Source organism: Alosa sapidissima, chromosome 9, assembly GCF_018492685.1.
Source record: "Alosa sapidissima isolate fAloSap1 chromosome 9, fAloSap1.pri, whole genome shotgun sequence".
In the NCBI taxonomy this organism is placed as follows: domain Eukaryota; kingdom Metazoa; phylum Chordata; class Actinopteri; order Clupeiformes; family Clupeidae; genus Alosa; species Alosa sapidissima.
The window spans coordinates 25538835-25551453 of NC_055965.1; the positions used below are offsets into that span (position 1 = coordinate 25538835).

Here is a 12619-nt window from a genome sequence, read left to right on the forward strand (position 1 = left end):
CAAGTACTAACCAAAACATGATTAGTTCATAGATTTCACATGTAAAATACAATTTTATACAACCCCACCCCCATCTTGCCTGTTCATAATTCTGAGAAATTCTTAATTGCTTATGTTTGTGTATGTAGATGTGTTTGTATGGGTGCATGTGTGTGTGTTTATGTGTGTGTGTGCGTGTGGGTGCATGTATGTGTGCGTGTGTGTGCATATGCCTGTGTGTGTGCATGTGCATGCATGCGTACATATGTCTACTGTGTATGTATGTGTCATACGTATGATTACTGTGAATGTATGTGTATCATTTTTACTTTTCCGTTTGTAACTGGGTGGCGCTATACAAGAAATGAGTGCTTGCTTTAATGTTTTTTTATATTTACTACTTTTACTATACTTAGGGGTCCAAGCAGCGAAGCTGAAGAAACTGCTCTACCGTAGTCTATGTAAAATACATAAAACTGCATTGGTGTGAAATGTGCTATAAATAAATAAACAAATAAATAAAAGACCCATGTCTCTATTGAACCTACTTTAAATGATGGGCAAAAACAAAGTTGCTATCAACAAGCAAAGTGTTTTTATAACAATTGCGTGGCATGTTATTGGTATTGTGTTGACTCAACAGAATATACAACATAATGGGTATTGTGCCAACAAATCACGGTCTGGTAGTACACAGAGATAAAAACAGAAACAGATCTATGTGGAGAGATATATGTGAAAAATGTGAGTTTTCCTGTAAGGTCTTCTCCATGGTGTTAAAATAGCAAAATGATTTTGCCTGACTTTGCACTTTGCCCATTTAGTCAAATTTTTAGTCAAACTTAGTCAATTTTTTGTCAAATTTGGGCCTAAAGTCTTACCTCCTCATTGAGAACACAGTGTAGCAGGAAGATGAAGGTTCCCTGTTGGCTGTTGAGTGCAAGGAAGAGCATGGCCACGGCCTGGCTGCTTTCAGTGAAGAATCCCAGTATCCAAGGCAAACCAACGATAAAAGACTGGATCAGGGTTTTAAACACCAACATCCTATAAAGATGGGAAGATATGATTTTGCAACATCATCTTTGCCAGTAGAGTAATGCTAATGTAAAAAATCCAAATAAAACTAACAATGTCTCTGTTTCACAAAGTGATATCTGATGTTGTATCCTAGTTTATATATAAATATGCCATGCCCTAATAAAATCCTCCCTGGACTTTCAGTGTGTGATGCTGCCTTACCTGATTCGTTTATTGTGTGTGGGGCCATGTTGCATCCGTGACAGGGTAGTGTGAAGGAGGATGATGATGATGAAGAAGAGGACAGTGTTTGTCTAGTTTGGTTAACAAGTGACACAAGCATGCAGACATTCATTAATTAGGTTTTAATCTCGTCACACGTTAGCTCTTGACATCCCCGGCACCGACAGCATTACAATACCCAGGCCCCTTCCACCCCCTGTACTGTACATCAATTCTATGCAACATGTCATGAAGCTCTATAGTAATACATCAGTAGTAGTACATCATCTGAAAGCTGAGACTTTGATACATGTAAAACTTTCTATGAAAAATTTGTGTCTCTGTACTTTTAGTCTGGGTTACACAAGGATGGCAATATCCCAACCCGTCATAAATGTTGGTAAGAACTCATAGTAATGGAATATTCATGTTGTTTCATTCATAATACGTTTGTATAATTCAGCTCATACAAAAGCAAAGAATTAGAAACAAACAGTTTGCAAACTTATTTTTCAGTGATTAGCGAACTGTTAATTAGAGCCCACCCATGTGTCTAAGTAACCAATGGTTCTCGAGATATAAGCAATCACTGGGAATTGGGCAATCAATCAGACAACCCAGCTTTGATTGACAATAACTCGAGTTTAGAGCATGCCTCGACAATGAGAATCAGATATTCTTGTAGCTGAGGAGTAGACACTTACAGGGCTGGACTGGCCACTTCCCTGTGGGCTGGCATACCTTTTGGGCCGTTCAAATTAAATTAGTATTTGTTATCGTTATTTTAAATAAATCAAAATCGGCCCATTAGTACTTATCGGCAAAATCGGCCCATTAGTACAGTATAGAAATTAGTAATTTCTATACTGACACTAGACAGGCTCTAGACTGGCAACTCTTATCACACCCCACCCCTCCCACATTGGTTCAGCCAAAAGTCAGTGAGCGCGTCAAAATTGATAAATGAAGTGCATGCAGAAGTTGGGGCAGGTAAAGACGGGATGTTAATTGTGCAGAAATGTGCTCTATCCTACCCGACATTCAGGTAGCCTATGTCAGCAACAGTTTGAACTTTAGTGATGAGAAGTAAGCAAACGTAGGCTATTACATGGCAGAGGGACAAGTGATCAGAAGGAGAATGTAGGCCTATAGCGCGGCAAACGTAGCTTCATAATTAACGGGTTCACAGAGTCATGCTGCTGATGATGATGACAATTGATGTGGCCACTCAATCAGTCAAATGGCACAGCATACTGTGCCTAAAAGTTTTCTGAACATGACACTGAGTTAAACGCATAGATATTCCCACACAAATAAATGTGTTAAAAAATCATATTTTACTCTATAATGATCTTCTTTAAATTACAGCTTCACAAGACCTGGTTCCAGGACTCAATTGTGTTTCAAGGCCACTTCAGGTGACCTAGAGGGCCCAAATGTGGGCAGTTCCAGGGATGTATGTTACTGGCTGAAAGAAAAAACATCATTCAAGCCTCTGTTACTCTTTGCTAGTACATAACACAGTCACTCTGACTATCCGAGAATTCTATGGGGTCAAGCATTTGATGGACCAAAGTATGTGGGAACAGTGCCCTCATAAGTAAATGATGTGCAAAAAAACTTAAAATATAGCTGCCTTCGCAGCAATGAGGGGGCCAAGCTCTTTGCAGATACTTTAGCCGCCGAGATGGCAGATAAATTTGACATTGCCGAGGTCTCAACTGCTTCGCCTGCCAATTGCCTAAAGGTCTCTGCTGCACCACTTGCCCATTGCCCAGGGTCTCTGAACTGCACTGCACTTCCTGTTCCTCTAGCGCCTCCCTAGTGGTCAAACATTACTATATGTACTGTGCATCCTCAGGATATCGTCCCGAGTCTACATACCAAGTTTGGTGTCGATACGAGAATGTGTGGCTAATTATAGCGCCCCTTGTGGTAAACGGTGACTACATTTTTTGTGCATCCTCAGGATGTGGTCCCGAGTCTACGTACAAAATTTGGTGTCGATACGAGAAAGTGTTGTTAATTATAGCGCCCCTTGTGGTCAAAGGTGCCTACATTTATTGTGCGTCCTCAGGATGTGGTCCTGAGTCTACGTACTAAGTTTGGTGTCGATACGAGAAAGTGTTGCCAATTATAGCGCCCCTTGTGGTCAACGGTGACTAAATTTATTGTTCGTCCTCAGGATGTGGTCCCGAGTCTACGTACCATGTTTAGTGTCGATACGAGAAAGTGTTGTTAATTAAAGCGCCCCTTGTGGTCAACGGTGACTAAATTTATTGTGCGTCCTCAGGATGTGGTCCTGAGTCTACGTACCAAGTTTGATGTCGATACGAGAAAGTGTGGCTAACTATATAGCGCCCCTTGTGGTCAACGATGACTAAATTTATTGTGCGTCCTTAGGATGTGGTCCCGAGTCCATGAACCAAGTTAGCTTCCGATATCTGAAAGCCTTGCCAAGATATTAGCTAATTTCCTGTAACTTTAGTGCCCCCCTAGTGGTTGAAAGTCGAAAGGTTTTTCGGTGTCCTCAGGATGGTGTCCCAAGTCCATGTACCAAATTTGGTGTCGATACAAGAAAGTGTTGCGAATTATAGCGCCCCTTGTGGTCATCGGTCACTTAATTGATTGTGCGTCCTCAGGATGTGGTCTCAAGTCCATGTACCAAGATTGGTTTCGATACATGAAAGGGTTGCTGAGATATGAGCTCATTTCCTGTTACTCTGATGAAAATTATGAATTTTGACCTGTTGGTGGCACTAGAGGCTTAAACCCAAAGGTGTGGAAATTGGTGTGCGTGGTCATCGCCATGCCCTGACGCCTCGTACCAAATTTGGTTAAGATTTGTGAAAGGGTTGCTGACATGCGAGTTCACTTCCTGTTTCTCTAGCGCCGCCCTAGTGGTCAGAAATCTGACCAGTAACTTTTGTTGGGCTTTGTCTAAAAATCATATGTGCCAACTGACCTGTCGCTAAGCGCCACCCTTAGAACGCTGATGAGCCAATGACAGTCCAGCCTCAATGGGACTCGGACATCAGCTCGGACAACTCCATAGGAAACAACAGGGAGCAGGCATAAAATGACAAGTTAATGGTTATTTATGGAGTTTATTAACTCAAAAAAACCCCGACGGATAACCATGGTCAAACGTTTTGCATGGGGGACGTGTAATTCTGATAGCTGGTACCCCGAGAGGCTAGAAAACGGGGTATATTTTCATCAGCAGTAGCCTACAGGACGTCTCTCGCGTTTGCAACAGCTCGACGTAATGTAGGCTACTAAGCCAACAACGTGGGCACAGGTTCCCTGTTAAATCCCAAGATGAAAATGCTCATTAACCAACTACTATATTCTTACTACATCAAATATTAACGTAACCTAACATATCTTAGTATCAATCTTCCACTAGCTAGCTAGCTAGCATTAACGTCAGTGGTTTTTGCACGGTGATTTGCACGGCTACTCGCCACAACTGCTTGTCACCTTGAATGTATTCTAAAGTTTTGAATACACCCCTCCATAGCATAATTAAGTCCCTTTTGATAGCTTCTGGAGGAAAGTAAATCCTCTTATCGATCAAAACGTCCTCAAAGCCTGCTTTCATATACTGTCAGCTGCCACTGTCCACAATGTATTTCTAATCAAGTCTGGTTTGTTTGTCCGAGTTTTCACACGGTAACAATGGGGGGCGGGGCTTAGCGACAGGTCAATTCTTGTCAAGATCGGTTAAAGTTTGTGGTCTCTGAAGGTTTTCTTGCTTTCAAAAATTTGAACTGTTGGTGGCGCTACAGGGTAAAACTTAGTGGCACGTAAGTTGGTGTGCGTGGTCAGGGCCATGCCCTGATGGCATGTACCAAGTTTGGAATTTATAAGTCAAGGCACTGAAGAGATATGAGCTGACTTCCTGTGTGGCAGCTTCGCCGCCATATTTGATTGGCGCTCACCTGCCGATACTTTTGAAATTGAAAAATCTGACTCCTAACTTTTGTGAGGCTTGGTCTGAAGATCATGTGTGTCAAGTTTCGTGAGAAACGGACAAAATTTGAGACCTGTGAAACTTTTGGAAAGTTTGCGCCTTGGCCTGTTGGTGGCGCTACAGCAAGTATGATAAAGTCTTGGAATTCCTATTCGTACCTTCTTCCTTAAAGGAATTATCTGGAGTAAAATGCACTTTAGATCAATTTACGGATGATTGGGAGTACATACGTTGAGTTGACATCCAAATCATGTCATTCTGATGTGTTTTAAGAAAGTTCGATGTTACCGTTTTTAGTCAAAACTCGTTAGCGTGGAAGTGAGAAGGGCATATTATTTCGCCGCTACAAAACGCTATTTTTATACCTCTTCTACAGTTCCAAACAACATTACACTTACGTGGTAGTGAGTAGAGGGTCCCTAAAGCCAAACCGAAGTATCCCGAGGTCTTTATGTGGTCGGATAGAGAGTCCAGAATGAATTTCATCAAGCCAGTACCTTTCCGGAAATGTTGTCATCTTTGCTGTCATCTTTAGGGGAAAGTTCACAATTTCTTCGCCGTTTAAAAAAAAACAAAAAAAAACATAGTCCAGTCCATACAACTTCATTTCAATTTCAAAAGAAATACTGGTCTATGTTTTTTTTTTTTTTTTTAAACGGCGACACAATTGTGAATTTCCAGAGCACACTTGGCAATCGACTCCTACTTTTTTTTTTTAAACGGCGACACAATTGTGAATTTCCAGAGCACACTTGGCAATCGACTCCTACGGACTTTCCCCTAAAGATGGCAGCAAAGATGACAAATAACTAAAGTAAAGATGTTAAATAACTAGATGTACCACAGAGTGGTACAAAATATGACCGCCGCCCAGTCCAGCACATTTTTTCCACAAAAATAAATCACTCTGAAAGGCCTATATGATTCTAACTGTCTCACTAAATTGCATTATCCACACTCAATTCTCACTGGTATCTGCTAGACAACAAGTACCAAAACATGATTAGTTCATAGATTTCACATGTAAAATTCATTTTATACAAGCCCACCTCCATCTTGCCTGTTCATAATTCGCTTCGCTGCGCGGCGGTCATAATAATAATAATAGGAAAAGCTAGAATCACTATGGGTTGCCACGCAGCTTCGCTGCTTGGCCCCCAAATAGGGCCACAAGGTAAGAATTTAAAGGAACATGCCAACATTTTGGGTAATTAGCTTATTTGCCATCCACTCCAGTGTTAGATTAAGAGGATACATACTCTTCTCTTCTTTGTGCGTGCAATAACCCAGTCTGACACTGTTAGCCTAGTTTAGCATAATTCACTAGAAGTGGGTTACACCAGCTAGCATATGGCTGCCTTTTAGCTGGAGGCTAGCTATAGTTGCCCCACAACCATCCTCTATTTGTCCCCCTAATGTACTGTTTGTTTGTTTTAACTTCCAAACTCACTCCAAGGATGAAGCACACAGGACCAAGAAAACTCCAGGTGAATTCTCTGTCGTCTCTGTAATTCAACCAGCACCTATAAAGGTAGAACTTAAATTACTGGTATGTTGATACATACAATTTTATGATCCAAAACCCTACATGAACCTAACAGAATTTTGCCATCATCAAATTTAACACAACACTAAAATGGTTAAAATACTAATAATTAAAATAAAATAAATTGGTTACTGATAAATACCTTGCTTATAAAATTCTAGAAAAAAACACATTAGTGCTAAGGAAGTTTTAGGAGTCTACTTCTCATTCAAAAAATGTATTATAACTAGACTATAAATGAGCTTTATGATCAAAACAGCCAATACCACAGAATATGTTCAAACAAAAAGAAAAATGGGATACACGTTAAGTAATACATATAGGCGAATTAAGGTAGTTTGATGATATCAAGCCACAAATGGGCTAGGAGAGAATTCTAAATGTTGTACACTGTGTGGGAGTAGGGGTATATCTTGACATACTTTGTATGCTATTTTGCAACTAAGGATAGGTTGCAATTTGCAGATGATATTCTGGTTTCATTTATGTTTCCACAGTGTCCCATGACTCCCAACATTCTTGGAAAGAATTGAAAAAAAAAGAGAAAAACTCCTTTGTGGTACTTTCAGGTATGTTGTGTAGGTACTACCCACCCAGGCTAAACTCACCATGTTAATTAAAGATGCAGTCAGCAATTCTGCAGGAATCACACCTGTTTATGTTTTGTCCAAAACTATGTGTATTTCATTTTTAATCAAGGACCAAACAAAATCCACCAGGGATCTAGCTTACCCCTCCCTTCAGTATTCCCAAAGAAACCCCACACAGGGTTTTAATTTTTGTTTGGGGACAGACCGCACCCTACTTTGTTTGTTTTCAGTTTTCAGAGTCTGGGTCGCCTACAGAGACCGTGTCTTTTACAGTGTTCTCATGGAACAGGCAGCTAGCTGATCATGATGAAATAACTGTTAAATGTGACAAAACATTAACCTGACTCCGCCAGATGGATGCTTCTTCGCATTTGCTCTGCATGTCCATCTGGGAACTTTAATGTTGGTTATCGATGGGCCAAATCAACCAATCAGATGAACAAAGTGTTCTTCTAATGCCTTAGTTTAGCATTCAATTTAGTTAGAAAACATAACTAATGTTAACGTTTTTAAACTTACCATTTGTATGTGACATTAACCTCATCAACGACAATCCCCACCAAGTTTTCACGGTAGGCCCTACACTTCTGAAGAAAGTATATTCCTCCATTACGGACTGGAATTGGCCGTGAAGGATGTCTGTGTCATTCATTCCTCCCAGCTGCATGGCTGAGACTCATAGCTTCACAGCTTCCCCAGGAATACTTTCTAATTCGGATAAAACTTGCGAGATAGCTACGCTCATCTCATCTGTGGATGCCGTCATGTTGTTCGTTGCGTCACACCTAAACCTGCCTCAAAACCAACACTGATTGGCCGTTCGTTTGGCAAACTGCTAAAACTTTTCTGTACCGCAAAGACGCCATACTGATCTGCGAGTGGAAAACTGATGCTCGCAAGATCAGGATGGTCTCACGAGGCTAACAAAACATATAATGGGCTTGAAATTGTGTACAGTCACTGACTGCACCTTTATCTCCACAAATGCACAGAAATATACAGTAGTTTTGGCTTTTTTGTGATGACAAGTCAAGTCTTTTAACTCATACCTAATTAGCTTGCTAATGAAACTTCATTGCTTATTCCATATCCGTCTTTACAATCATTATGCCGGGAAACGTTGCTAACGTGTTACCTCAAAATGTGCAATTCACTGAATGTGACAGAAAGTGTGTTGGAGTTGTGGACTGTATCTTTAATACATGCTTGCATACTGTCACTCCCATAGCCAGGAGGCACTAGGGGGGAGGAGTGTGTTCTGACTAGCCATGGCCTGTCCATTTTGAGCTGTAACTACGTGTTATTATCTCTGAAAAGAAATTTGATAGAATTATCCTTAATTATCACCTGTCACTCCCATAGCCATCCGGCATAATTCCAGCTGAAACAGCAACAACAGCCAAGGGACCTCCATAACCAATCAGGCACTGGTATCCCCAGTGAGGTCCCATCCCCCGTGGAGATCTGATGTCTTTGAGCCTGAGGACAGCGTGGAAAAGCCAGATGGTCTCCAGGAGCATCCACGTGAAACTGCTCAGGAAGAGGTAGTGAAGGACTCCTGAGAGCACCGTGCACACGACCTGCACACAGCATAGACAGGAAATAAATATTAAGTTACATGTATGTATAGCACATGTGTCATTGCCATAGCTATGCATATTAATCCTGTGTTTTTTGTCGATGTCTCCTAATGGCAAAATGTAGAGGCTAAATAGCACAGGTCCCAGAATGGCACCTTGTGGTACTCCGCATGTGATATTACTGTTAGCTGAGGAGTGATCTGCCAGACAGATACAGTATATCCTAAACAAAGTCAGCACTGAACCAGGAGAGCCAACTCAATACTGTAACCTGTTAATCAGGATGCCATGGTCCACTGCATCAAATGCAACATATGTGTCTAAAAGTACTAAAATATAAAATGTAGTGGCATCCATGATCATCCTTAGATCACTGATCACCTTAACCAGCACTGTTTCTGTGCTCCATGGTGGTAGCACAACCCAGAATGGAACTTCAAATTTAAAATGTAGGTGGTCAGCTAGCCGTTTAGACAGAGTGACATCATTGACTATGAATTACTTGTTATGAAATAACGGTGTTTTTTTTTGTGTCTGTCTGTGCTGCAGATGATTTTGGTATAAGGATATGATTGTCATCCAATTAGCTGAAGGAAAACTGGCATCTCTCGCAAAATGTTGGCATAATGTGTAAATGTTGAAAATGAAATGCAGTTTTTAAATGCAACCACCTTGTGAGGGTGGATGAGGTGGATGAACTCCTGGACGAGCAGGAAGAGGAGGTGAGCGAGCAGCAGACTGATGCAGAGGTTCAGACGAGTCGTGTTGTTCACTTGGGGTTTCCATCGACAGAGGGCAAAGGCCATCACGGCCAGGGTCAAGAACCCCAACCCAATAGGAACAACGATCTTATTCAGTAACACCATCATCTGTTTTGTCTAAGAGATAAGGTAAAATGTTGTAGAGCATTACTCAATAACATTGTGTAATCTCCACTTTGACATGTTCTGTGTACTGTATACTATTAAAAAAATGTGTTTCTGTATACAGTGAACTGGGAAAACCCTTTTGTATTCGCTTACCTCCGCCTTCTCCTCCGGAGGTCGCTGCGCCTGCACCTGCACCTGCATGATCAGAGCGAAGGTGGAGAAATGCACACAGGTGCAGACGGTGTGGGTGGCGTTGGTCTGGGTGACATCACAGCCGTCTACCGCCCAGGCGCTGCCATTCCAGTACACACAGGAGAGCACACCCTGAGGGTCCAGACTCTACCCACCCCCAAAACACAAAACAAATAAAACAAACATTAGAAAGACATCAGATAAAGCAATATAAAGCATCTTCAAACAGGGAAGAAAATGTTTGCCATCCCAGTAACATGAATAGAGCTCAACAGAAGCCAGTAAGGCCGAGCTCTGTGTGTTTGTGTGTTTGAGACTGCCTCAAAAAGATTACACTAATGTTGATATGTATAAAGTTAACAAGGACCAGTAACACCAATAAGCACACAATTTAACAGTTGCTGGATTTGGACTAGGACTAGACTATGATTTCTAACACTAACAGCCAGCAGATTTCACTGTTGCTATGGTTTCCACATCACAGAATCAGGAAGATGTTATGCGGTTTGTCAGCTTAAAAACTGTTTTGCTACATACAGCAAACATCTCCTCACCATATGCTAACTGCCTGTCCCCTGAATACACCGTAAAACATGCGGTCTCTGTGTACAGCCCAGGCAACAAAAACAGCCTAATCCAACCTGGGCCATGAAATGTAACAAACTGTTCCAGCCAATCTTCGAGGAGGTGTGTTCAGGAGAGTTTTAGTTGCACAGGAGGAAGGGGGAGGGAGGGGCGAGCTTGTTTTGTTTGAACGTAAACAGAAGTGTTGTTACCTACATCACTTACAGTACCTTTCATTTTTTGTTGTATATCAATATATAATGTATATCATATATAATGTGCGCTAGCTTCAGTAAAATGAGCATGCAATTTAGTAAAATTAGCGCATCATGTAGTAAAATGAACCCATGATTTAGTATAATGAGCACATGATAACAAACACACAATTTACTAAATGTACACAGTCTAAAAAAGTCAAGGTACATTTAGTAAAATGAGCATGTCATTTAGTGAAACGAAAAAAACATCACTGCCTAGCTTTGCCCATCACTATTGACTGATGTATATGAAGGTGATGCTGACTGAGACTGACCTGGATGTGTTTAATTGTGATGTTGGCTGGACTTGGCAGGACTTTGTGTGGGGTTTTTGGTAGGGAGGCACTCAGAACTGCCGACATCATGGTCTTCTTTGTATCATTGACAGTGTAGAAGAGGTCTGCTGTCAGAACTGAACTCAAGTTCTTGAAGTTTGTGAAGGCCACAGCGGCAGATCCTAACAGAGAAACACAGCTAGATGTGTGATTTAACATGAACAGAACTTTTGCAATATATGTATTTACAATAATGTGTTTACAATATAAATCAACAAAGCTGGTGCACTCTTCATTATATGGAAAGATCACATCTTTCACATCTGTACATGAAATGCAGTACAAATAAGGTATCAAAAGGAGAATTCTGTTTGAACCTGCCGCTATTGCAGTACAAATAAGGTATCAAAAGGAGTCAACGTGGTTTATTTCCGGTGGAGCAAGATGTGTTTGAACCTGCCGCTATTGTTAATGGGCAATTCCACGGAAAATTGACTTTTTGTCACATCCATAACGCTAGTGAAATGCCTTGGCATTTGTATGATGTGAATGATAACATTCATTTTTTGTGCATTTTTTCTCATTTACATTCTTCAGCCAAAAATAGCAAATGCTCAAATGTCATGTAATCATTCACATCATACCATACCATCACATTTTATTGGCGTTATGGATGTTACAAAAATATGTAATTTTCCATGGAATTGCCCTAATATACAAATACAAATAAGGTATCAAAAGGAGAATTCTGCCAGTTTTCAGTTCTCAACACACCAACGTCAACGTGGTTTATTTCCGGTGGAGCCAGATGTGTTTGAACATGCCGCTATTGTTAATATAATTTGTGTCTACACCGACCCAGTTAGGTGTTGCACCAGGGAATCGTCACGATAAAGAAGGAAGGTGGTAAAATTGTTATTATTGGGCAAACAAGATATTCAGTGTCAAAGTGAATATGTAAGGAGCAGAAGATGTCGTTACAACACAGTTAACGCTCCACCAGAAATACATGAAAAGCCTTTCGTGCACCTAGTCTATAGGTGTCGCCACCAACGTCATAAATTTGATCTTTTAAACGCGAATTTCGGAATGTGTGCCATCTTAGAGGAGTATTGAATGTTATTGCTGACTGTGCACCATACTGTATGGTATTTATGTCATTATGTCAAAATGGTTATTTCTCCACTTTCTGTTGCTATTTCTGTATTATTTTTGAATGTTCTAACCTAAACAACACAAATCCACATTAAATATAGATTGAGATGAAAAGTCATGAATATACCATTGTTGTTCCTTGCAATACCAACAAGGTCTAAATCCAAAGAGTTATTCTTATTTTCAACATTGGCACTCATATTGCTCTTATAGTCCTTTCCGATGGTAAAGGTTTGTACTTCTGAAAGATAAAAAAGATCATGTCTATTTACAACAAGTTTGTTATTAATATTAATCTGAAGTGTGTTTCCAGATTCCAATAATGACGGAAGTTTTTACTTAATGATAAAACATAGAGTGTAAATTGGAAAGATGAAACATAGAGAGAAAGAAAGAG

General features: G+C 40.6%; 1 protein-coding gene across 1 annotated transcript in view; it reads right to left on the reverse strand.

Moving 5' to 3' along the window:
* Nucleotides 1-12619, reverse strand: part of LOC121718485 — a 45123-nt gene that overhangs the window by 2097 nt on the left and 30407 nt on the right. The window contains exons 20-27 of the mRNA XM_042103497.1: nt 12350-12463; nt 11068-11249; nt 9933-10118; nt 9582-9788; nt 8678-8910; nt 6645-6717; nt 1219-1310; nt 861-1023 (exon numbers count right to left, since the gene is read on the reverse strand). Of these exons, the coding sequence (XP_041959431.1) occupies nt 861-1023; nt 1219-1310; nt 6645-6717; nt 8678-8910; nt 9582-9788; nt 9933-10118; nt 11068-11249; nt 12350-12463 (1250 nt within the window). The remainder of the gene's footprint in view (nt 1-860; nt 1024-1218; nt 1311-6644; nt 6718-8677; nt 8911-9581; nt 9789-9932; nt 10119-11067; nt 11250-12349; nt 12464-12619) is intronic.